Consider the following 27,466-nt stretch of genomic DNA (forward strand, 5'->3'; position numbering starts at 1 on the left):
ATGTGTGCTAACTAACGCTATGTGTGAAAGGTAACCAAAGCTAAACTCAACATAATCACAAAAGGAAAACAAAAGAGGGTGCCTGGCAGGCACCAGCCTTCAGGAGGGAGAGAGAGGGAGCCATCTTTGATTCCTCCAGCTTTTAAGGGCACCAAGCAGGTGTAGCCAATCCCTAAACGAGCTGGGAGGGGCAGGCACTCCAGGAGGACCTGAACGGGGAAAGCAGAGGCAGGAAAACACACAGACCCAGGCCTATGGCCGTCACACCTGGCATAGGCAGCGGCTCACCATCTGAATCTCTAACCCTCAAGAAAATGCGAGGCAGAGTCTCTCCACCACCATTGTTGTTGAAAAAGTTGATATCGGAAGTCTCACCCCTTATTGTTTTTGATCGGTTGGTGATGGAGAAGCGACACTGATGAGCGCAAAGTTCAGCTATTCTCAACTGAGAGTGCTGTGAGGACAGCAGCAAAAACAGCTGACACTTAGGGTGTTTTTGCACTCGGATGCTGTGACAACCCTGGGGTTTGTCTTGCTGTGTTTGTGTCTCCCTCTTTTTTTCCCCCTTGAGTAGTAGGTTGGCTAATCAGGCTGATTGAGCCCACCTGCCCTGGTATCGGCAGATACAAAAGGTGCTGCAGGCCTTCAGTAGCTCTCTTACTCTGGCTGCAAGGCACGGGAGAGGACGTCTCCTCTCTTTTCCCCTTTTGACATAATTTCCATACACTTACAAAATACACTCACCCAGACGCCACTTATATTACTGATGAACATGTTTCCTATGTTGGTTTCTGTTTTGTGGTGACCCAATAAACAGGAACATCTAGGAGAGGTATTTTTAGCTTATATTCGGTGTCAATACTGTAAGTTTGCTGCAAATAACCAATGCTGCAAACTTCCAGTTGTATCTCATGTGCACACATACACTGACACACAAAGAGTTACAACTATTGTTATCATTGTCTTTTCTGATCTCAGCTTTAGCGGAAACGAGAGTAAAGGTCAGCACTTGTGTCCGACCTCCCAGGAAGCTCCTGTCCAAACATGTTCATATTCACACAAACATACACACTCATGCTTACAGACACACACATCTAGGATCAGGCGTAATATCTCTCTTTTGGCTGAGTGTTCTGGTCTCTCCAAGCTTGGATAAAAGTCTCCATGCTCTATGATAAAGGTGTTACTCCTCTTGTTGGCCACAACCAGATCCAGATCAGGTACACAGGACCAGCAGCACACAGCTAAACTTAGTGTTTTTGGGGAATGACTTACCTGTATTCCATATTTGAAATCAGGAGCACATACAAAAATGTATTAAATACATGAAACAATTCATTTTTAATGAACTTGACTTCAAGAAAGTTGTAACTTGAATCTCTTATTTGGTCATGAGAAGTGAAACTTGTTCCATTCCCATCCTCTGCAGAAAGCCCGTTTGAGGAAACAGCTGCTGTCCTCAAATGGGATCATTCACCACAGTTTACCTTCAAGTGTCACGTTGGGTCATTTTTCAATCATTATTGGAATCATCTTTGTAGCAATGATAGACAAAAGCAGGCAGACAGACTGATTAAAAACATGCCAAGCTTTCCATTGTATCATAATCTGAAGCCTGAAACTAGAACTCATAAATGATTGAGTTTGGATTCAAAATTAAGTCAGACTCCTTGAGTAACAAACAGCTTGTTTTCAGTCAAACCACTTTGTTAGATAGGGAAAATTACAGGAAATGGTTTATTGTTATAAAAGCTGTGAGCTGCTTTCCTCACATCCTCTATTAGCACCTATTGTCACCATCATATTGAGAGCAGAGCTGGGCCTCTGGCAAACACCCGCTGCAGTGCCACCTGGGGAACAATTCCTTCTGAGCAGCCCCCTGGATCTCCAGGGACACAATTGTTACACTAATGTCTTTGTAAACTTCAATAGGCTCTGGCGCGTTCCCAATTCCTGCGACACAATGATAGTAATTCATCATGGGAATATTGAAATGGAGCTGCAGTCTGACTAAATGTGTCGCCACAGGAGTTCTGTTGTAGATTTAGGGCGAGACATCTGTGTTTTTCATTTTTCTCCTGACGGTTTACAGAGCACGTTTGGTGAAGATGTTCACACCTTTTGTACCGGTGCATGTGGGAAGCTAAGTTAAAGGCTTTTAATGACCAGATAGATTTAAAGCTGCATTACAATTTTGTGGCCACTTGGAGGCAGAACTTCAACAGTCAGCCTAACATCACATGATAAGTATCCTTTTATTGCTACAGTAAGCACATTTTTACCTTTTTTAGACATCCAGTAAACATAGAGCGGTTAAAATTAGGATTTAACTGGCTTGTGTTTCTGATGACTTCAGAAACAAAAGTACAATATTTACTCTTCTAAATGAAATATTTCGCTATTTAGTGGCTAGGTGCTCCTCTTTTTAGAACATTTTTTGTTGCTAACTCTGTCCATCTGTTATTTAGAGTGAGACAGTTGCTGTGTAATATGTTTGTCCTAGCTTCCTTGCAAAAACCACACTCTGCTGTGCAATGCAATTGAACCGAAACAGTCAAGTAATGACCACTGAACCAAAACAATGAGCTCAAATAGGCTAAAACTGCCTCCCAAAGCAAAGACAAGGGAAGTTAGGCAACATGTTCCTCTTGGTTTCCCATGGTTGGTCACTTTGAATGACCACTTGTGCATTACTAACAAGTCATCCAATTTAAACAACAAAATGTTGTTTTGGGGTGTTTGCTTGTCCTCTTGGGGTACCTATGCATTCTAACACTGTTACATATCCCTGAAGTGTATCATACTATTAAAAATGAATATGCAATGGAGAATTATGGTCAACCATTACTTTAATAAGAATAAAGTCCTTAACCAGGGTTAATACCTAGTGTATGCACCTGACATGTCTACTATGATCCCTCAATGCAAGGACAAATCAAGGACAGGCACACAGTAGGCGGAAATTAACCTCCTGCTAACCTGAAGGTTTATCGAACATTGAATGATACCTTGATGGTTGTAGACCTATTTGTGTATTATATTTATATAATCTCACTGCAGTCTCACAACATGGCAATATAATAACGGTGAATGCAGTCTTTTTATTTCCCAGTGGAAATCTTGGAATCTTACCCTAACAATGTCAAATATGTCAAGGCTGCACACATGGTGCATATGCATATTTGATTATCTAATAGATCTACATGTATAAATATGACTTGAGCATGTCCTCACTAATGACATACCCACATTTAGCTGCTTGTAATGAGGTTTAACCGCCTAATGTTGCATTCACATCTTACTAGATTCAGCGAATAATAAATTCCCCCTCAAAACACGCCAAGCCCCTCATGGGCATTATTTAGGCTTTAGCTCAGCAGTGCAGATCCCCCCTTCGGTTAATTACGCCTCTCTCTTAGTGAAGTGTAAGCTAATAAGGGAGCACCAGGTGTGTTTGAAGATGCTGACACTCACAGATTCTTGATTGGATGCAGAAGCAGCCTGGACTGCACCTGGATGCTCTGGGTCGTTTGAGGTCCCAGGACCAATCAAATCCAATTTTAGTAAATCTTATGTTTGGATTGTTTTAGAAAAAAAAAATCAATTGTGTTCAACAAGCTGGAACCTGAAACATTGTCACCCCTGGAGGTCTGTGAAGATAATTTCTTGTAGGACATCAGAGGCCATGTAAGGGATAAAACTAATTACTGGTGCTTGTTTAGAACTGCGTGAGTCATTTTAAAAGGCTTAGATGGTTGCAATGAGGACAGCCAAATGTTGAAAATGTGAATAAAAAAAGATTACAACCAAATTGTGCATCAGATTTCATCATTTTCTTCAGCTGTGTCTTCAACACAAAACCTTACATCCCAACAATTTCCCCGCTGAGGTTTCCTGCAGCATTCACTATCCTGTGAAGACAGCTTTAAGAATGTATAAGTCACTCTCATTATACCTTTACATTGACATGGGATTTATCTGCTTGGTTTATATATATATTATAATTCACAGCTGTCACAGTGGTGCTCCTGCCAAGATTTGCAATCAGCTTCCCTTTTTTAAAACCAAATCTTGCATAAAGGATACCCTCAAAGTGTGCGTTTATCCACCATGAATGCACATCAGTCAGAGTATTTGTGCCTTGAGAAGGATGGAAGTATTCTAATGCTCAATCAGAATTTCCCTTCCTAATCTTAATTCTTAATCTGTGCCTGATGGAAAGCATGGTTGCTTTGTCGTATTGAGATTCCTCAGGTGGAGATGTCCTTGATCTTTCTGCAGTGGTGGTGGCATGTGTGTGAGTGTGTGTGTGTGCGCAGAGGTTCTCCCTCCTCTGTGAAATAAACACACCAGATAACATCTGTGTTGGTATGCTGCACCCTTGTGGTGCTTGGCTGCTACATCTCTATAAGTCCAGATAAGGAGGCTGCTTGGCTCCGAGGGGTGTGAGATTGAATCTGTGGCATTTCACTTGATAAAGGATCGTTACTGCATTTTCCCAGATTTACCAGCCATAGAGAGTGTGGAAGAGAAAAACCACGGCACCACAGAGAGGTCTCTCAGAGCGGGAAATGTATGAATTTGCTGTAAATGTAGCACACTGACAGATAAATCCGCAAGCACTGGGGTACTTTTGTGTGAAGCAAAGAAGGAAACCACCTGGGTGCATATCTGTCTAATCCAACCAGTCCATTGTTCTCTATTAAGATGTCCTTTGTCTCAGTGTGCTGGCTTTGTTGCCTTGATCTTGCAAGGATGTTTCAGCTGCTGGAAACTTGGCGGCCATGCAGCCGTTGGTATTGACAGAACAGGCGTCCCCGGGAGGTGACAAGGACAGCGATTGATTGGGCTTAAATGAGAGTGAAGAGGAAGATTGATTGCCATTGATCCACTCCTTCCTCAGGCAAGCTCCTCCATCTTTGATTATGACCACTTTACGCCCAATCAAGTGTGTGTGAGGTGGGATGGTGGGAAATCCCACGGAGAGGTATTAGCTTCATTTGCGAAGGCTGTAATTATGAGAGGAAGTGAGGGAGCAAGGTCAAGCACAGCAGGTGCCATCAGGCCGGATGATAATAATCGGGCTTCCTCCTGCTTCCCGCTGCAATTTAGTCATATAGATAATAGGCTATGTGGAAGACGGTGTGTTCTCTCTGTGTGTGTGTGTGTGTGTGTGTTCTGCAGAGGATGCTTGCTGCATAATAAATGTTTCTATGATAATGGCTCCAGGACATGCAGGGAAGAGCTCCATGTGATGAAACACAATCATTCAGGATGCAGATTAAAGCACGACACCGCATCCTTGCTGCTTTTTTTCCACATTTTTTTATTGAAAGCTTCATCAGAGAGAGAGAAAAAAAACGTAACAACTCATAAAACCCAAGTCAAATCCTAACATCCACAGATGTACAGAGAGTTTCTCAAAGATCACACACACTGAGCAGCATGTGCGAGGCGTGACCATGTCCTCCTCGGCGCTGAAACAAAGAAAATAACAAACAGAAAGAGAAAACTCAAATAAGAAGAAATTAAAAACCGCTCTGCTGTCCGAATAAATAGCTCCACTGATTCCTACGCCTAACACACTTTCTGTGCCGGCTTCTCTAAACAATTTGGTCAGCCATTTTCCTAGTGATTGTTGGGTTTTGTGTTTCTCAGGGAGCTGTGTGAACTCCTGGCAGGGTGTGCTGGCTGGCTGCGCTCCTGGGGTTGTGTGGCCAATCGATAGCTCTCATCAAAGGTGGACCGAAGCATCAATTAAAAAGCATGGGGGCCTTGCTCTTGTAGGGGGTAGCTTGAGCAATTTTCCCACTGCATTATGTCTGTGGAGAGTGTATTGGTGTGAGTGTGTGTGTGCTGGTCTGTGATGAGTTATTGAGCCTCAGTTCTCCTCCTGCACTCAGTGGGAGACGGGCTGTGAGAGTTACTCTGAACCACCGTTTCCCTGAACCACCGTTTCCCTTACACACAAGGATCAATGTGGACTAGTTCATCGGGATAAATCAGCCAACAGCCGGGTATGACATGCAACTATGAGTAATGAGTTTGCTCCTCTGACAGCAGGTAAGCTTTACTACGTAGACAACTTCTGGTTAAGGTCAGATTTGGATATTGTGGCAGTGGCTGTGAGAGACAGTGAGTCGGACGGAGTGAGGAAGCAGTTTTTAAAAAGGCAGTGAAGTGAGCACCTTGCCTTTAAAACTGACCCGAGAGAAAAACAGGAAGTCAAATCTAAAGATGAGTATTTACCAGGTGCCTCAGAGGTTTTAATCTCAAGAAAACCTAAGTGTGTGTTATCCTATGAGTTGCAGATGTACAATCATCTTCCCTCATCCTGCTTTGAATAGTAGAAGAAAATTAAAGCATCTAAAACACTTTCTTCAGGCACCAGATAACCTCTGATTGCACCTGTTTCAACTAACTTTGTGTTAAATTACTTTTCAATGGTTTTAACATTACTTTTTAATTGTTCTGTTTTTAACTAATCAACATTGTTTTAAGGTTTTATCTTTTATTTGCTTGTCATGCATTTTTATGTTTCTTTTATGTGCTCGACGTCATTGTAAATGAGGGCTTTGCTCTCAATGATTTTCAGGTTTAAATAAAGATAATTATTTTATAGATGAGTGTGTTTGTTGTCAAATTCAACAGCAAACCTCACAAAAATGTACTCATTACAGTTCACATGATTGCATAAACTTGTTTGGCACTATAACAGCAATGTGTCCTCTATTTTTACTCAACAGTGTGAATGACATGCCAACAAAGACATACACCTTTAACTGCAACCTTTTACATAATGGACTATGTTTGCCTGGCGGCCAAGGTAGGTTGGAGGACCCAGCAGAAGACTTGCACACAGGAGCAGGTAAGTTTTTGGTAAGTTTGCAAGGAGTTTACTTTAAGAAAGTGGACAAAAAAACCCTCTCTCGTAGCTCACTATGTATAAACTCAAAGACCGAGAGCTAAACCTGAACAATTGTAGGCAAAGACACAGTGAATTAGAGCTGACTAGTTGCACCCTGCAGCCAGCTCCCAATCTATGTAACCTTCTGATTACTGATCTACCTCAGCTGTGAACTTATTAGGAGCCTGATGAGGAGCACACAGGTGTGCTGCTCCTGTGGCCACTGGGAAGGGGGAGAAGGCAAAACCGAAACACAGCAAGCATAATATTCTCATAAGAAATAAAACTAAATGAAATGAACAGAATCCAACACTCACAGAGGAGAGATTGTGACATGTGGTGTCACACTTAACCTGCTAACACAGCTAAGGTTAGCATTCCTCCACTTCCTAGTCAACAAATAAGTTTGAAAATCACCCATACAATGGGAAAGATGAGATGTTTGCACAAGCAAAATGACTAAGCTGATCACTTTGGAAGTGCTAACGCATATATTACTTTCTATTTTTACTTCACGTTAGCTAGCCAAAGATATACTGTCTAAGTACTGTACAGACAGATGTCGGTGTTACAGGTTAAAAAGTGACCCCGTTATCCAGCGTCTTTTAGCTTGTTACAATGTCGACCACTTAAGTATTTGACTCAAAAGTGCCAGTTTACAAGGTCACTTTTTAATCTGAAACACAAGTAGTCTTATCTTGGTCATCGAGGATTTAAGCCTCAACCCGTTAGCAGGATGAGAGATCTTATTTGTGTATAAGCAATTTCCTTCTTAATTTTACACAATAAAAAAAAGTTAAAAAGGATCCAAAAAAAGCAACTGGCTTGAGGGTTTTATACCCAATGTTGAAGGTAAAACTACTTGAACATAGTTTTGTCTGTTGGCTAATGAGAAATAAAAATAAAGACATATTTCATAGACGTCAGCATTACTAAAGTAGTTCCACCTTTCTCATTGTGTCTGTGACTTTAAATGTAATTGTTGACTAGGTAGCAGCTGAATGCTAATGTTAGCTAATAGGTTATGGACAACAACTTGAGAAACTGTCCACGTTTATTTGACTTCAGACTTGTATCACAGCAGTAAGACATGTTATTAATTGAGCTTCCCACCCTGAGTCGGACATCACAAGATGGAAGCCACTGTGGGAATATGGTTCATCTCAGCTTCAACATTTTGGGAAGGGGGCCTCTTGATTCCCTAAGAGCAGATGAACTATCAACACTACGGATACATCCAAAGAATCTTCGGTTGCATCCTTGTTTCCTTCACTTATGTCTTGTTCTTGCGTCTTATTCCATCCTACTCTGGATTTGAAGTAAGATGCAAAGAAACCCAGCAAGGACAGAGAACACGAGGAGATATGTAAGAAGATGAATGAGACGTTCTTTTTTCTTAAGCGCAGCAGGGAGCAACATTTTTTTTAAGGTGGTGGCAGCTGCTCAAAGCTGAATCTACCAGGGGTAAGGAAACATCAAATAAGAGACTTGAGATGAGACAGCAGTTTGACTTTCAACTTTTTCCCAAAGCTGATTAGAATGCAAATGTGGACTTGAAGAAGATATGAGTGCAACTGGTGCAAATGGATGGATGAAAAGTGGCATGATGGTATCAAAACTGAGGCCTCAAAACACCGTGTAGCAGAGGAGAGGGAAGAATCCATCCTGGTGTAATGGCGCAGTAAAGAAAGAGTCTGTGTTGCAAATTAGCAAAGGGTCAAGTGGGTCACCTCCTCTGCTCCTGTATAGGGGACGGAGAGGAAACTCCAGGCTATAACCACATCTGCCCGGCAACAGGAGCTAATGATCTCCCTCTCTTTCTTTCTTCCTCACACACACACACTCTTCCTCTCTTGGTGAAGCTGCTTTGTGCTGACACATGAGCTGACTGGAAGCTGCTGCAGCCTCCTTAAAATTGCAGGCATGCCATCTGTACACTTGCACAAATGTATTGGTATTCTGAAAAAGGTACATTAAGCCGTTGTGCTATTAGAAAGAAGCCATTTTGTGTTTTTCACTATGCAAATCTTTACAGATCTTTGAATTATTGGTTTAACAAAAGTAACACCTGCTTTAAATCCTTTACTTTCTGTAATCTCCAGCAGCAAAATAGAGCCAATACTCATTGTTGTGCGTTATTTTCTTCTATAATCTCTCAGCTGTTTGTAACCCAATGTCTCATGATGCCATTAGAATCGAATCTCAAGCCATTATTACGCCACTTTGCTCTCCGATGTGCAGCTCCTGTATTATGAGTCCTATTATCTTTCAAAAATGTCTTCTTCAATCTATAAAACAGCAGCTGTAAAAGTCTAGAGAACTCTGTAAAAGCAATGTTGAGTCATAACTTAAAAAAGAAGTTGAACTTCTGAGAAGAACAACTCCTCTCTCACACATGCACACACATACTAGCTTAAAACTGGTAGAGTTAAAGTTCAGCAGCTCTGTTGTTTAATTAGGACACTTAAAATGATTCAGAGATGGAATACAGTGAGTTCAAACAGTCAAGCAAAGACCAGGGAGCTTTAAGACTTAACATTTGTCAGGTTGTTGAAGACAGTAATGTAGCAGAGGCTCGTTCATTGGGAGATAAGAGTGAATCCCAGCCTCGAGGAAAGTGAAAGCAGATGCTGAGTGGCAGATGAAATGGGACTGCCAGGTGTTGATTTGATTGGATGATGAACAGCTGAACAGTCAATGAGAGACAGTGTGAATGACACAGTTAGCTTTTTGACCTCTATGGAGAAGAATGTGGAGCAGGTATTGTCATTGTGACTGAGGGAATAGAAACATACGTGTGGCTTGAACTTTGTCGTTCACATCAGGAACTTGCATGCTCTTTCTTTTTCTCTGTAAGTGTGCATACAAGTTCAAAAGACAACAATGGACAACAAACATGATGAAGGGACAAGCTCGAGTCTGCTTCCTCTGTAGCACCATAAAGTGGCTTTGATATTGTTAGCATTTCTTTAGCACTACGCAATCAAACAAGCTCTCCTGTGTGCTTATTTCTCACTCAAATCATTTGGAATCATTTGGAAGCTTCATTTAAAGGCACTCGATGTACGTTTTGATTGGGTACAAACATCGCCACGCATGATGACATAGCTCACCTGTAATGTGCACAAAACGCCGGCATGTCTCCGGAAAGCAGCGCCGGACTCGGATTTGAACAAGTCACATGAACTGCCAGAGCTCAATTGCAATTGTCACCAAACAAAAAGCTCCCTCTCCGTCTGGAAGAAAGGGGTCTTTTGAGGGACACTGGAGTGGATCCTATTGCCCCGGAGGGAGACAAATTGGGCCCGTCAAGCCTCATTGCGAGAGTGACTGAAATTGGTTTGTGGTTCTGCTTCTGCACCACCCAATAAAGAGGAGAAACCTCAGAGAGAGAGGGGAGAAAGAGGGAGAGAATGAGGGAAAATGAGAGCAAAAAGGAGCCAGACTTGGCCATGGCACATTAATGGTGCCAGTGAAGCGGGAGAAAAAACGAGGTCTTTTTTAGCGCTGTAGCATCACAGTGGAGCTACACGGACAGACATGGGCGAGCAGAGCAGACACACAAAGGCTGCCCTAGTGGGGGGAAGAGATGGCTGCTGTCCCAAAGGCAATTTCTTTTGGGACAATCCTCAGGGATGAAATCACTGAAAGCCTCCGCAGCTCTGGGATGGAAAGATGGGATAAGAGGAGACGGGGTTGTTTGTGCAACAAATTGGGACATCCAGGAGTGTAACTGACACTCAGTATCAGGGCGGAAGAAAGAGCTGCCATCAGCGTCTTGTTATGGCTGTCGAGGAGTCTGGTTAGTTCTCACAGGTGTGCTGACCTTCCTTGTTTGTGATGGCCAAATGATTAGGGGGATGTTCAAGACAGGCAGTCTTTTTGTACCCTTTAAACACTCTTCTCCCATTTCTTGTTTGTGTCACACAGTGATGGTGGTCTTACACTGCAAACAGATCGCACAAAGCAAAGTTTGCTGGTTTATAGATGCCTTTTCTAAGAGTAAAGTTTCCTAGCTTCTCTGCTGGTTGCCTGCCAATCCAATAAAAAGACACAAGGACAAGTACTGTTCAAAAAAAAAACACTTTGTATATAATAAATGTATATAGCCTCTATACATAACCTGCATTCCTTCTAATGGCCAGCAGGGGGCAAATCCAGTCATTGTAAAAGCTGTTTAATTGTATCGAACCAGGTGACAAAATAACCAGTCTTTTGAGTTATCAAGTAGGTACCATAACAACTTGTCGATCAGAGTAGAGATGCAACAATTTAAATTATCCACACAAATACGGTTACACAATTTTGGTTGAGGCCAAAATGGAGAAATGAGGCAAAAAACCCCCCAATAATTAACGTCACAGGGTGGTCATGTCAAATTCAACACTATAGTCTGTAGCCTGACCAAGAAATTATGTGTGACTGATTTATTGCCTTTTCAATGAGTTTTAAGAATATCATGTCAAACAGCAGCTGAGTGATTCCTTATTCAACACTGTAGATTAAAAGTTGGGCCAAAGCAGGATACCTCGACCCTGCACTCCTAATGGCCAGAAGGGGTTCAATTTAATAGCTGTTGAGGAAGTCCAATTACATAGAACTAGATGGGAAAATTTCGCATTTTCTCAGATGATTCATGACCTTAGTGAATGTTTTTTTAATGAGTACGTTGTCTTAATGTTGCTCTTAAAGTTTCCCTCAGTATAGCATGATGATCATATTGTAAATAATTGTCCACTTTTGAGTGAAGTCTTGCAATGCATGTTTTAGCTCAGGGCTTGGCTGCGCTTGATTGACAAGTGGCCATTATTGCTACCAAGATAGAGATGTAACTGTGTGACCACCCAAATATGGTCGTTTTTTTTTTTTTTAAGTTATATTTTTTGGGGCTTTTTGCCTTTATTTTATAGGACAGGTCAAGAGAGACAGGATATGTGGGGAGTAGAGAGTGTGGGAAGACATGCAGGAAATGGTCGACCGGCCAGGAATCGAACCAGCGACCCCTACAACGAGGACTGTAGCCTCTGTACGTGGGGCACTTAGACTGCTAGGCCACCAGCGCCCCAATATGGTCTTTTTTGTTCAAAAACCAAGATGGCGATGGCTAAAATGCAGAAGTGAGGCTACACAAACCAATGATGGACGTCACAGTGGCTTTGTCCCATTTTACAATACAGTCCTGACCTGGTCTGAACTAGACATGTTCATCGGACAAAAAGCATTTGTTGTGCTGGTAGGGTACTTTTGTTGCCTCCAACATGGCCAAGCTAGCTGTTTCACTCTGTTTCCAGTCTTTGTGCTAAGCTAAGCTAAGTTAAGCTAACAACCAGCTGGTTAGCTTATATCAGTCCTGTTACGTGCCATACAGTTTATGCAATCATTGAATTCTTTCTTTCTGACCAAACACTTACCTGCAGCAAACAACACTCATCTGGTATTATTGGAAGGTAAAAACCAGAAGAATGGACCTTGGTTTGCATGTAAATTAAGAATATGATGTGAAATGGCAGCTGGGAGATTCCCAGTTTTACACTGAAGCTCAGTAAGCTAAGAAATGACTGTTTCAGTCATAGTTGAATTAAGAAGATAAAAAGATTGAGGATAAGATAAACAAAGAGAACAACGCTCTAAGCTATGTGTGAACAACCACGGAGCGTAGCGAGCAGCATTCCCAAATTGTTTCCTAAAGTTTTCCCTGCAGCATCTGAGAGAGAGGTGGAATGCACCCTCGGAAAGATTGGTAAAATTGATGAGACATTGTAGGAATGCAAAGCCGACAAAAAGGAGGTGAAGAAGAAAGACTTCCGGTAGGACTGCCACTGGTTGAGTCACACTTTAAATACTGTTTGTTGTGTGTGTGTTTATGAGCTTGTACAGTATGTGTGTGCATACAGAGGTATGTGTGTGTGTGTGTGTGTGTGTGTGTGTGTGTGTGTTGTGTGCGTGTTGTGTGTAACAGCTTGGACAACTGTGGAAAAACAAGCTTAAGCCCGGTGAAAAAATAAAAAGGATGTCAAGAAGGATAGTAAGGACTGGTCCGGCCATCAAAGTCAAATAAAAAACAACGACAACAGCAACATCAACAACAACAATATCAACATTAACATCATCAACAACAACAACATCAACAACAACAAAATCAAACTGAAAAATGAAAAGGAAAAACAAAAAGAAAACAAAAACAAAAACTCTGGTTCAGAGTGTCTCTTCATCTTTGGTATAAAAATGGCCATCCATGGGCTGCATTTGATCCACAACTAGGAAAGACTACAGAAATTGTCAACAATTTCTTCTATTGCTTTGCACTGATTGGTTTAAACCGTAAGCTCCTACTGAATCTACTGTTTTTATTTCACTGCCAGATTTTTTTCCATGATTTTTTTTTTGGTTTGTTTTTCTCATTTTTTCTTCTTTTTTTTCTTCTTTTTCGCAGTGTGACAAGCAAAGCGGGCTAAAAACATCTTAAAGCTCATAAAAAAGGTAAAATGTGGCAGATAAAAAGCACTAATGTCATTGACAGCAACTTTTTTTTTGCCATGTAAAATCATAATCATGAGAATAAAAAACAAGTTCAGCATTTGCAACAGACTGCATCCACAATGCAGCATGTTTTCTTATGTTTTCATGTTTTTCCTCACTGTGAAAAAAATCTCTTCAAAGCTTTTTCTCCCCCCACCCCAACCCCACCCTGAACCCCTCCATGAGTCTTTTTCCCCAAACAGACATTTTGTTTTTCTTCTGACACTTAGTTACCTCTGACATAATAATTATCAAAGTTTTCTTCTAATGAAGAAACAAAAAAAAGCTCTTCTCTATTAAATCTGTACAGCTTATGTGATAGATTCTTTTTTTCCTCTGTAGAACAACTCATCCAGTGTCTTGTACCCTCCAGGGGGTCCAAGAGACTGATTTTGTTTGCTTTTTTTCCTAACCAGACGTCAGACTTTAACTCTGTAAAAAGTTTCTGGCGCCCTTCAAATTAAGGCCATGAAGATTCAAGAAAAAAAAACCACTTTGTTTTCGAATATATCTAGAAAACTAAAATTTAACACTAGAACATAAAAAAGAGTGAAAAGAAACTGTAGCTTAATATCTGAGGAAGACAATCTCTGTGTGTATCTCAAACTTGACTCCTCTTTTCTAATTACAAAATAAACTTCATCGCCTACCTGCGCATTCAACCTTTTTTTTTTTTTGTCGGTTTTACTCGTTTTTCATCTTTTTTTTAATTAGTTGAGATTTTTCTTTGAGAAACTTTTCAAGCTTCAGCCCAGCCCTTCAGGCAGGTTCCCAGACTAAACAATTTCACTTCTTTGCACTGTGCCCAGCAATTTTCCCCATCTCCTTCCTCAGCACTCTTTACCTCCTTCTTGCGTTTGTTTTTCTTTTTTTTTTTTTTTCTCGTAGGCCAGGTAGGAAATGAAAAAAGTGTCTCTTTTTTGGTGCCTGGGCAATCTGGAAGCAATCTCTCTCTTCTCTCGTTTCCTCACATTCACAGTGCAGCCACCTTCTGTCTCAAGGCAACGCTGTCACAGGAACATTCGCTCAGGCCGTTGCTATCTGATGAAACGGGAGAAAGCAAAGGGGGGAGAGGGAGAGGGAAAAAGAAAGAGAGAGGGAGAGAGAGGGGGGTGTGGTGCGGTTGTAATCAAAGCACAATATTACAAACATAGAAACAGCAGTGGAGCTGACAGCTGACAGGCCTGTCAGACATTTGAAACAGAAATGAAGCACTTTGAGCAGTTCTGATCAGGTCAGAGAAGCAAAAAGTGCTGCCAATTTGACGAGCAAATGACAACAGCAGCCAGGACTAATTTCAGTCATCTAATTAAGGCACTACTGTGTCTCCTAATACTCTTTGTTTCATTCCTGGAGTCATTTTTCTTTGACTGTGAAGCCTTACCTACAATATTGTCAGAGAGAACATTGTTGCAAATCGACTACTTTCGTTATAAAAGCACAAAACACACAAAAGGTTTGTACTATTTTTGCATGTTAAAGCACTGAGAAAGAGCTTGCTCTGACAAGTCAGATTTATTCAGACAATGATAACCTTGTCTGAATATTTTTTCATTAAAAAGACATCAAATGGCCTGCTATACAGTAAGTAAACGGTTCTTGATGTGGGAGGGTGACATAAAAATCAAAGTACTTAATGATGCAGAATTTATATTAAAGGCACGGTGTGGAGCTTTGATGTTGTGTTGATTATGGTGACCCCTATGGATAAAATCGGCAGTGTTTTTCTAGGATGAAGACTGCATTTCCCATGAGCACCATCACCGACTGTGGTATAGATGTGGCTCTTGCCCAATCGTGCATTTGTTGTGGAAGCAAATAAATGCAGAGTGATGAGGTAATGTATTGATTTGTAGCTACGTCTATTTTTTTAATTTAATGTAACAACAACAAAACTTAATAAACTCTGATTTATTACCATTAGCTTACAAAAGGTGACAAGAGTAATTGCCCCTTGATTTTATTTGTAGTGCCTACAACCGCTTCTGTGGGGAAGGTGTTGGATGTGGTGATCAACAGCCTGAAGAGCTTTGAGTGACACAACTGACGATGTAAAAAGTGGGACTGTTAAAAAGTACTACTTACACATTTACAGGTCAAAATGAAAAAAAAAGAACCAAGAAACACAGCTTTGTCCACAGGGGGCACCGTAATCAACACAGACCAAAAGTTTCTTACAAGAGCCTTAAATTCTAAGATGACAGAGGGCATGGCGTTAACTGTTTTTCAACACCTAGAGACATGACAGTGTAAATACACTTATATAAACACAACATATAACATTACTTACTTCATACCTAACTCTAATATTTGAAATGATGGCGATACAAATACTCCAAGAACTAAATGTATAGGGAAGACTGCTGAATAGAAGTTTAAATGCTTGACAGTGACTGTCCTGCCTGACTTACTTGGACGTGTATGAGTAAGCAGGAACGTGGTCGGCAGCGCTGTCCACCTGGATCTGTTGCTGTTGTCCGGCCACCTCCTGTGACGAGGGAGCCACGCTCTGCGGGGAGGCGTCCGTCACCACTCCCTGGACACACACACGCACAGGAGGAAAGATGTCAGCTCTCAACTTAAACAAGTGTGTCTCTGCAGTACTTGGCACTTCCTTCAGACAAGTGTGTGACATAACGATGCAAAATTCTGCTAATATCACTTCCATCCTGTCTTCACAAACTTCTTTACATTGCATGTCTTCCTGTCCTCAAAGAGCAAATTGTCCTTTTGTCACTGGAGCTTTTTCTGACAAGGATCAAAGGTCTAACTTTCCAACTGCACCATACTTGATACACACTCTAAAAGCCTTTAAAACAGCTAGACAACGACTCTCAATCAACGTACAATAAAATAAAACTCAGATGTTTTGACACAACGTAAAAGTACACTGAAGCAAATGTTGGGAACTTCTCAGGCTGACAGGTTCATCACTCCAAACTAACACTGTGTAAACAAGCATTCCGAACATCCACTGAACTTCTTTTAAATATAAAACTTTGACATCTCAGATACCAACATACTTTATGTCAGGGATGCACATAAAGTCGTGGTGGAGACACAGATAAATTGTTGGTTATTGCACAGGTAAGGTGCAGCTGAATAAAAACTGGTGATCTGAACTGTCACCTCAATGAGAATAAGCTTTAGTAAAAATGTATTAAAAAGGTAAAGTTATATTTGTGTTTAATCCAAACAAAATAAGGGGAACATTGAGATAGAAGTTGTGAACCAGGCTGTTGGTCTAAATAAACACCCTGATTTTAGTCCAGAGAAGGGTGACATTAAGTATGAAAGTCCAAGACCACTTCACAACCATTTTTCAACCAGTTAAAATGTGTTAACATCCTTAAAGTGTCATAAAACACAACTTTGTGTTATGATTTTGACAATTTGTTCATTCAGTGCTGTAAGTAGAACAAAAATGATAACTGTGGCAAATCATTTTGTAGTCGGGGTTCTGTCGGCCTAGCAGTCTAAGCGCCCCACATACAGAGGTCACTGGTTTGACTCCAAGCCGCGACCATTTGCTGCACGTCTTCCCCCACTCTCTACTCCCCAAATTTTCTGTCTCTCTTCAGCTGTCCTATCATAAAGGCAAAAAAGCCCAAAAACATAACTTAAAAAAAAATAAAAAAAATCTTTTTGTAGTGGATGGAAAAGTCCTGTGTATGAAAAGATGTAATTTGAATGTGTTCGTGGATAAATACTGCATTCTACGAGCTGTGTGAAGTTAAAAAGAAAGTTGAGGAACATCATCAAGAGAGCAGTTTGGAAAATTACCCAAAAAAGATGAAAAATGAAAACCACGCCTGCCTTTGCACTTAGCTCATGCAGTCCCTGGATACTGATGTAGTTTGTAAAAATCTAACAAAAAACTTGTCTGAAGAGACATCAGTAGCTGAGAGCTGGAGCTGGATGTAGTTTAGTTTCCCACTTGTGAGACTGACTCCTACTCCACTCATGCCTGCAAACAATTTGTTTTTGTTCATTAAATTTTTTCATTGATGACTGTGAAGCAGTGCTTACTGATACAATAATTTTAGCAGCTATGAGATGCGCCTTGAAAATGCCATGTGTGAATGTGTGATCCATCTGTAGTGAGAAGATTTCCTGATGTTATCTGGTCCAAACATTCAACATCTTTGAGTAGTCAGCGAAAGACATTTGCTTTTGAATTAGTTTTCAACGTCTTTCAACATCCCAGTGGATTCTTAATAGTCATTTCAGCAGGTGAATGGGCACTGAAGTGGTGGATTAGAATATGCTATAAGAAAGGGAATAAACATTTTTCCGTTAGGACCACTCTTGTTAAAGAGAATTAATCATTTGCATGCAATAAGTTACATCTGGCTGCATGGCTCTGCTCTGGGAGCTCCCTGCCCTTTCCCGTGCCTACGTGGAATGCCAAAGCCTGAGGTGGCGAGAGCACAGCTCCCCTCTCTTTCATATGCATACATTAAAAACCTGAGCTAACGTTCGCTCGATTTCTGTCCTTCTAAAAATATTGTAGATGAACGAATCTTGTGTGTGCCATTAAGTTATATGTTTGGACTTTCATGCCTCTATTTAGGACAGTGGAAAGAGTAGAAACTTGAGCGAGAGAACAGGAAATGACATGTGGAAAAATGTTGTGTGTAAGAATCAAATCCCAGCTGCCCGCTTCAAGGACTTTAGCCTCTATACACAGGGCACATGATTTAACCGCTGTACAAGCTCAATACCCCAAACATTGCAAACATTTTACACCAAAGTTTAAAAGCTGAAAAGCATCTCTAAAGTTGGACTTGAGCACTTAATTCATCACAACAAACTCTTCTCCTCTCTGTGTGCCCAGCATTACTGATCGTCCCCCATCGTCAAGTCTTCTCAATCACCTTTAACAAGCTCTCAAGGAGACTGCGTCCCCTCCATACATCAGCCCTGCAGACACACACTGAAACAGTGATGTACACCCCGCTGCTGATGCCGGCACTGAAAGAACGACAACCCGGATGATATAGGTAAGAGACGCCGCGGGCTACACTGCAACTACATCTCTCTCCTCTGTGCCACTCCTTCATGAGGAACTTTGTGAGGAGGGGGGTCCAAGAGAGGGGGGAGGAGCGACTAATGGGTCTGTCAGGGGGAACTGTCACTGTCCATGGCTGGTGGGCTAACCAGAGCTGCATGGCTGACGGATGTGTGTGTGTTCCAGCTACCTACCAGCCCAGAGACAAAAAGAGAGAGGGAGAAAGAGAGAGCACCACCGGCACTGTGTCTCACTTCAGCTCCTGTCATCTGATACACGACCGATAGTCCATCTGAATACGAGTGCACTGTCAGCCGCCAGACAGCCGGCCCCGCTCTCCTCGCCCGTCCCCTTCCTGCTTTTCCACGTTCATCATCTCTCAGCTCGGACCGCCCAAAACCTGCCAGGAGCTCAGACAGCCACCGAACAAGTGACAGAGTCTGCGCTGCACTTCAAATGTCTTTCCCAAATACTATAAAACTTCTGACTCATCTTGCTTTGCTTGCACTTTTCCATCCTTGTTATTTGCTGCTGGTGCAAGGCCATTTGTTCCCAGAGAATAAGAGCAATTTACAGCCTGTTTGGAATGTAATCTGTCTGTTTAATGACTGTTTTGATCGGTTGATGAGGTGAGAGGGAATAGAAAAGGCAAAGAGCAGTGTGTGGGTGTAAAAGAGTGAGCTGTCAGCGGTAATGATGTCCTCTTTCTGGTGAACATTGACAGATTTTTTTGAAGCGTCAGAGGTGTGTGTGCGTGTGTGTGAATGCGGGTCTTACTTCGACAGGGACGGCTGTTGGAGGCACAGGAGTGTACTGGGGAATGTAGGTCCCTTGCATAGGCGCCGCGGCAGCTGCAGCAGTCATGTACTGAAACAAGGCCAAACAGAGACACAATACATAAAAATCCAGACCTATAGAAATGACTTATGCATCACATACACACATTTTTAATGCAGATGTAGGAAGTTTAGAAGTCAAAATCAATTTATGTGTACCTGAGTAGACTTCCAAGTATCTGTTCTTAACATTAGAAGACAGTTCAGTAAGCTTTTGACCTTCCCCTCTCAATTTAAACACAAAAACCTGTACTTTCTATGGCTAACTTTTGTCGACCAGGCTTGGTTCTTTAACTCAGAGACTCCCAAACTGAAGGGGCAAGGCTATGACAGAATTCAAGGCCTAATAGAAACAATGCACACAAACTGGCCGAGAACAGCAAGGCAGATTTTTGTAAAAGCACTGCCAGGCAAATGGAAGGCTGACAATAAGGCTGACATAAAAAATTATGACGAGTTGTGTCTTTACCTCCACCAAATTGGGCCGTCTACATGTTAAAAAGTGATGCTTTTAATTGGTTGGATTTCAGTCACACAGTGAAGTTGTCATTTTTTACTTTTTGCAGACAATTTTCCAAATAACTTTAAAGATACAGGAATTTGTTCACAAAGGATGTGTCTAAATGTGTACTTTAGTGTATAAGGACTCATATTTATGTATTGATGTGTATGGTGAGGGGAAGAGGGGACTTCAAAATGTTTCTCTGCAATTATCCCTAAATATTAGGAAAGAACAGTTGCAGTGTCCTATACTTCCTTCAGAGGGCGCTAAAAGAATATGTGTGCTCTTCAACAGTGCTGTGCAGAGCAGATCAGTGTGTTTGAGGCAGACAGAAGAGAAGGAGGAGGAAGAGATGTCCTGCTGTTACACCAAAACTTCACAGGCAGGCAAATGCACCAGACCACAGCTGAAGGGAGGATGAAAAAATGAAAGAAAAAGAAAGCTGAAGGGAATAAAAAAGGAGAGTGAAGGAGGAAGCAGGAGGTCTGTTGCCTGTGGCCTATATTCCTTTAGTCATACCTGGCCCCGGCTTTTAACTGGGTGGCCGCTCGCTCCATGATGGCCATTTCACAGGCGTGACACAAGCTCGGTTACATGACAGCCACGGGGCTTTCACATACAATATGAATGAGGACACGGCACTTTGTGTTAGGCTTTCTTCAGTCTTCAGGACGTGCTGTGTGTGTGTGTGTGTGTGTGTGTGTGTGTGTGTGTGTGTGTGTGTGTGTGTGTGTGTGTGTGTGTGTGCATGTTGTGTATGTGTGAGTGTGTTTCGGGAAACATGCAGGCCTAAAGTAAAGGCTTGGTTTGCCTGTGTGTGTGTGTGTGTGTGTGTGTGTGTGTGTGTGTGTGTGTGTGTGTGTGTGTGTGTGTGTTCCTCCTTTTTAATTAGTGCATGCCTGTGCATAAAAGATGACTTATCATTTGCTGTCCAACTGTGCATGTGGTGTGTGTGTGTGTGTGTGTGTGTGTGTGTGTGTGTGTGTGTGTGTGAGTGTACGAGAGATGGACAAAGACAAAGAGGCTTGGAATGATAATGCAGCAGTACGGATGTGATCCCAGATAAAAGCCACCAGGCTGCCTCTCTGCCTCTCCTCCTCTTCCTGCTGCTTTCCTGGACGAAGAAAAGGAAAAGGAAGTAGAATCCTCATCCCTCTATCTTTTCTTCTCAGTCCTGGTGCTAAAAAGCGTGGCGGCAGTATGCAGCAAGAGGCAGTAATGGAGGTGCTGTGGCGGTCTGCGCAGCCTCTTCTTGGCCGTGGGCCCGGCGGTGCTGGTGAAGTGTCATTACCGGCAGCGTTGCTAATGGATCGGGTACGGCTCCACCGCTCACCGCTAATGAGAGCAGCTAAAGGCCATAGACACGGGTGATTAACTCCCCCACCGACGCTACACACACGGCCGGGGAGGATGCCCTGGGATGGATGTTAGCGTGTGCTCGTACGTATATGCGTGTGAATTTAAGGTTATCACACCTTCAGGAGCTGTCACACTCAGGACGGGGTGAGGTGGCGTATCCAGACTTCCTGACACATTACCACATTACCTCTCTGTGTCATCCCCCTCTTTCTCCTCTCTCACCTTCCTGTCACTCGCCCGCTCCCTCTCTCGACCTGCTATCGTCTAAAAAGGGGCCTATCAGATTGTTGAAGTGACCTTCTCCCTTTGTGAATTGAAACCATGCATACCAATTTATCCCTGGCACTTTTTTTTTTGTCTTCGCCTCTCCTTCTCCTATTAACGTATTCAGCCGACTCACCTGTGATGGCTGCGTGAAAGCAAATGAAGGGAAACGGGAGATAATTAGCAATATCAAAATCTCCCTGTCAAAAGGAGGACGTCTATTTGAAACGTTATATTTCTCTGCAGGACCGCAAAAGGAATTTAAATTAGATTTAACAAGAGCATTTAATAAGATAAGATTTTCTCTTCTACAGTAACCATTAGTTAACCTATTTAATGTGGCAGGTTGAGCTGGGCATATTTCAACTCTCGCTTCTGTGGCGAGTCAAGAGGTTGTTATGCCTGGCCACAGTGAAAATGGGTTGCTATGGTGAAAAAGATGATTTTTGTACAATTTTAAACTCTTTTAATACTTCCCCCGTCCATAGTCAGGGGACAGGTTTTGGACGATATAAAGCATCCCTAATTGGCAATAAATGGTGTTTCACTCTCGCAGTCACAGACGCAGACACACATATCTGCACACTCACGCATACATACACACCTGTGCCTGAAACAGATGGCATGTGCGTATGTTTGATGAACGGGAGGTCTGAATAGTTCCTTAACGAGGCGGGTGTGAGCAGACTCCTTAAGTCTCTTCTCTGTCATCACTCCTCATGACACGCAGCTATAACTACAGTACAAAGTCACACCGCAATGCAGCAATGACAGAGTAAAAACCCATGCAATAGACAGGTCCCGCTGTTGTACTACAGCGGTTTAGTTTTCTGGGATGCAAAGGCAATGGGATTTTTTTATTTCAGGGTGATATTGCAGAGTAGTGTCTACTTTCATTTCCCCATGTTGGCATGAATTTCACAGAGAATATTTGTATTGAACCAAAGACTAAAAGACAATTAAAAAAAGATGAATGACACGACAGCTACGGAAAGTGAAGTCAAAACATCTCAAATGTCCCCTGAGACTGGCAACAGAATGGAACATAACACCTGCCTCCTCCATGTGAACAGATGGGACATAGATCGAACTTTAAAAATCAAATTACTCCCCAAATAAACTATTCTCAAACATGGTTATGTCATTGTAGTAAGTTCTTATCATGCTCATACATGTCAATGTATTTTTATTTGTAAGCAGCTTCATTCTAACCAGTTAACTGATGGTATTAAAGGGGACATATCATGGAAAAACAACTTCTACAGTATTTTGAACATATGTGGGTGTCTGGAGTATTAACTCACTCACAAAATCTGAAATGAGCCCACCCAGTCCTTAACTAGTGGTCCACTTGAGTTTGATCACACACAATCAGACGCTCTGTTCGGAAACTTTTTCTAATTATTCCTGCCTCCTCACCTGGCATCTCCACCATTATATAAATTTTGTTGTACAATGTACAATGACAATAAAGATACATTCTTCTTCTTCTATAATTGTTCACCAGTCTTTCAGACATGTAGGGCTGTGGAGCTGAGTTACACTGCAGGATTAATTTGTTGTTAAAATACACATATCATACTGTAATGTCCCGGAGAATGAGCCGTAGAAAAGATGTTATCATTGTTGAGTTTATTTTGATCTATAAGATCAGCACGAGCAGCACAGTCCTCCTGTCCCTCCTGTCCCTCCTGTCCCTCATTGTGGTGTAGATTTCTACAGATTTAATCCTGATCAACTTGTGGAGACCGTTATGCAGTCCCTCCAGGATTTCGCGGGATTTCTTTGTGATTGTTGCGGCCCAAAAGCCTGAATTGGATTTTTTTTTTTGCTTTTTTCCCCCAATAACATCTCAGGGGCAAGTAAATATGCTAAATTACAGTTGTTTTTAGAAAGCATTCTTGATGTGGCCACTGACTGTATTTTGATTCTCTTGATTCACAGAAAAATGCCATGAAAGGACTGTATTGCACATTTACGACGGTCCCTGAATGCACCTCGCAGCGACTGATGCACAGTCAGTTCACGCACTCTGAAATTAATCTACATCTTTGATGACAAGGAGTTGATCAAAACTTACTGAATGTGTCAGATGTTTCACCAAACTGGATTAAATCAAGCTGTAGATGCCGAGCTTTCTACGGTAACCACGGCAACAACGTCAAACATCAAATAGTAAACAGACGTCCCCCGGTTGTGTCTTTGTCACTAACGCACACCCGGGGTAAAAATCATCAATGAAGATGAGACAGATGCATGTAGGTGAGGAGAGCTGGTTCATAAAGCACACCTGCAGCAGGTAGAGACCAAGCGAACACTGAGCCCCTCAATCTATAAATAACAACGTTGTCATGGTCACTTGTCCTGCCTGCTGTCCTCTCTCTTCACCCGTTCTCTGTGCGTGTTTTGTTGTTGAAAAGTGCCGGTCAAGTGAGGACTTACGTTTATGTTCCAAGGATGTCAAGTTGATGACAAAACCGATGACGTGCAGGGGCTGAGATTGAGGTAATTGGTCAAATTTGCGGGAAAGTTGCGGTGATTGTAAAAAATTGCAGGGCCGCGAAAAAATCGCGCTGATTGGTTGAATTTACGTTGATAGTTGCGATCGCGAAATCGCAACTTCCTGGAGGGACTGGTTATGCCGATCGATGCTGTGTGCATGATGTGGATTCAATGAACCGGAAACAGTCCGGTTAATCTTTGATCCTCCTCCTGGCTGCACTGAAGTCTCCTTATTTACCGTCTTTCTCAGATATAAGTTTAAGTTAATCTATGTCTCCATTCATTCTTTTATAAATCAGTAGAGAAGCGTGTCCCTGATGTTTTGTTGAGCAGTCAGGTCTCACTGTTTCTCTCTGCAGCTGTCAATCAAATGTGATATGAGGTGTTTGTGTGAAAGCAAAAGAATCCTGTACTACGCTGCTCGGTCATGAACGAATGTTGGTATGGAAAATTGTAAACCAATATGGTTCTCTGTATTCGGTATTTTTTCCACTGAACATTTGGCCAATGATATCTCAATAAGCCGGACTAACTTGTGCGTGAATTCTGAATTTAAATCTGACTCCGGTTCAAACATATAAGGCTGGACAGTCCTGTCTACTGCAGCCATGTTTTGATGCACGCTCACGAGTGGCTATGGTAACATGACGCTCTTTTCAAGTTGGCACACCTTGCGAAAGAGAAAAGGAGCTCATGTGGATTTCAAAAGACACACACCCAAAACGGAGCGTTTTTAAATTAGTGTGTTTAGAGCTGGTCCAAAACCTCCTCTGGAGTTTGATTTATATAATATTTAGACTAACACATGGTAAGGATGTTTCCATTAGACATCAGGGGACTGTACTAAATGGTTGAAAAAGGGCATGATATGTCCCCTTTAAAACAGCACAGGTGCAGCAGACTGCGTACCGGATTAGCAGAATAGAAGTGGATAGTCATGATGAACACATCGGCTTCAAACCAACAAAAGAAACTACTACTCTGAGGATTGTGCTAACTTTGGGATTTTTGTCGCTTTATAAGTAAGGTAATTGTGTATTTTGGATACTGGTAGGGGCAGGACTAAATTATACAACTAGTGCAAGATGGGTAGTAATATTCTGGCTTCACTTTTCTACAACCAGGTGGAGGTGGAGACATACAACCATAGCTCTGGACAATTCAAATCTAGCACAGCCAATAGCATTTAAAACATCATATAAATCATCCACCTCTATGTCCGTCTGTCACTCTCCACATCTTTCCACCCATCCCGTCTGTGTTGACATACTGTTCTGTCCCATGGCCAGCAAGGTGGAGGATAACAGTTGGTCAAGGCGAGAGCATCCAGCCACTCAGTGTGGGTTATTAATGGCAGAGCAGTGTCTGGATGGGCTCTGATGACTATTGATCTGAGCTGTGGGGCTTCAACATGCTGGGAACTATTGGAGCTGCACACCAGCAGATGTGAATCACAGAGCTGTACGCCTTCACTATGAAAAATCCTCCCTATCTGGGCCCCAGGATTTGTTGACACCCTGCCTATGGAGATTAATACTGGGGGAAGTCAGAACTATGAAAAATTCAGGACTTAAATTTAAGGTAACACAACAAGAACAATTAAGGCTCAAAACATTTATTCACACCCATAAATAAGTTGTTAAAAGTCTATAAAATTATAGACAGCTAAACATATTTTCAATATGACTGTATCAGTAACGCTGCAGTTTGAGGGGTGAGAAATTCATCATCATATCATTCATGCAGATGTGTTGAACTGACTCTTCCTCCCAAAAGTTCACTGTCAAGCCTCAACATTAAATAGTAACCATCTCCTCACCTTACCTCAGACCACTTTATCACCAGAATGTCTGATAAAAGTGTCCGCTTGTGAAAACTGTATTAGCTGGTTTGCTAGCGGTGTCAACAAGTTACCGCTGGAGTTGGTTACATTGGTCCACGCACACCGACCATGTCAGAATGAGTACTACGTTCACTGAACATGCATTGTTAAAATACACTGTGTTTACTTCAACTTACCATTAATGAAATGTCGATCAAAGACGTGTGGACTTTGATCGTTTTTTTGTGCCCTCACCAGTGACAGTAGAGCATCTAATACAATTAATCCACATCTCCTCCACACAGGATTTTCTTTCTCAGATGGGATTCTTAAGAAGCATAACACAAGCTTGTCTCCACGTCAGCTAGCGCATATAATTGAACACCAACTGTCAGGCATTTTTAAAAGGTTTTTAAATACGTAGTTGGCAGCAGACTCCGGTCATTTCCCTGTAGCGTGTAGCAGTGGGAAGCCTTTTTTGCCCTCCAGGGGGCCATTTCATAAGTTTGCAACGTCACATGAAAATGATGTATTTAGAGCACAATCTTAAATTAAAAGCTTTAAAATGGATTCAACAGCAGCACAACTCTAGCACAACATTTATTGACTTTATTCTCTTTAACACAGCCAACATTTAAAAAAGCTAAAAAAATAAGGCCATAAGAAGTTGTTCCTCTATTAGCAACTATCTTCAAGGTCTTTCAAGGACTTAACTGCTCAGTGGTACCGGGGAGGTGTCAACATGTGTTAGTCTTTGAATAAAAAGCAGAGTGCATCCTCAGACAGCTCTCCACGGGTAAGTAAAGGTTAAATAAAGCCATGCACAGCGATGGAAATGGAGAAAACATTCTGTACTTAAGCCTCCCCACAGAAAACCAAAGGAAAGCAGCACAGATAATAGAGGAAAGAGCTTCACACAAATCTGTCTTCCAGGGACAGAGAAACTGTCAATCACTGCCGTCACATGACAACAGAGACCTGGGTTCTACATGCCATGACAGGAATAGGATGGGAAGGTCACCTCTTGTCATGTCAAACACTGTCGCTCACACATAAACATGAACACACAAATACTAAAATGACAGAGCATGTGCACATTCACATGTCAACACGGAAACTAACAGGCAACAAGTAGACTACCAGCCATGACAGATGGACTCCTGTTAAGTGGTGAAAGCTCAAACACGGTAGATAAATCAGAAACAGAGCGATGTGCTGCTCAGATGGTGAAATAAATCAGCAGGGAGCATGGAGGGCATGTTTATGTGTGTCATCCATAAACATCAAGTGTGAGGTTCTTTAGCATTCTGTAATCAAGTTGTTTGAAATAGTCAGCTGCAAATCGGAGCTGCATTACTATACAAAGCTCTGAAAACAACTTTTCTGGTGAGGAAAAAAATAAAATCCAAAGCAGTGGCCATGACGGCGCCAACCCACTCTTCCTCGTCACAAGGCTTTTAATTTAATTCAAGTCAACATGCTTTTCTGGCAGAACTTTATAAGGGACAGTGTTGCCAAAGCCTCTGGTGTATGGGTGTATCCATGTTCCCATCCTAAAATCTGATTGGCCACTCTATAATCACAAGTTTTAGCTCCTTTAACACATGAACTCCTGACATTTTCTGGAAATCATAATTATTCAGACACGGATATTTTCAGAGAGCTTTCCTTTCACACGTGCATCAAACAGCTGGAGATTTCTCTGTCAGACTTGATTTGGTGTATCTGGGGTTGGTAGCTCTGG

At 41.9% G+C, this 27,466-nt stretch overlaps 1 protein-coding gene across 2 annotated transcripts in view; it reads right to left on the reverse strand.

Annotated features, from left to right (window-relative positions):
- Window positions 1–13,626: 13,626 nt before the first annotated feature.
- Window positions 13,627–27,466, reverse strand: part of rbms3 (RNA binding motif, single stranded interacting protein) — a 361,699-nt gene continuing 347,859 nt past the window's right edge. For both annotated transcript variants that reach the window (XM_034704063.1, XM_034704064.1), the window contains 3 exons: window positions 19,215–19,304; window positions 15,838–15,962; window positions 13,627–14,467 (listed from right to left, as the gene is read on the reverse strand). In XM_034704063.1, the coding sequence (XP_034559954.1) occupies window positions 14,464–14,467; window positions 15,838–15,962; window positions 19,215–19,304 (219 nt within the window). In that variant the 3' untranslated portion in view covers window positions 13,627–14,463. The remainder of the gene's footprint in view (window positions 14,468–15,837; window positions 15,963–19,214; window positions 19,305–27,466) is intronic.

This window comes from Notolabrus celidotus, chromosome 16, assembly GCF_009762535.1.
Source record: "Notolabrus celidotus isolate fNotCel1 chromosome 16, fNotCel1.pri, whole genome shotgun sequence".
In the NCBI taxonomy this organism is placed as follows: domain Eukaryota; kingdom Metazoa; phylum Chordata; class Actinopteri; order Labriformes; family Labridae; genus Notolabrus; species Notolabrus celidotus.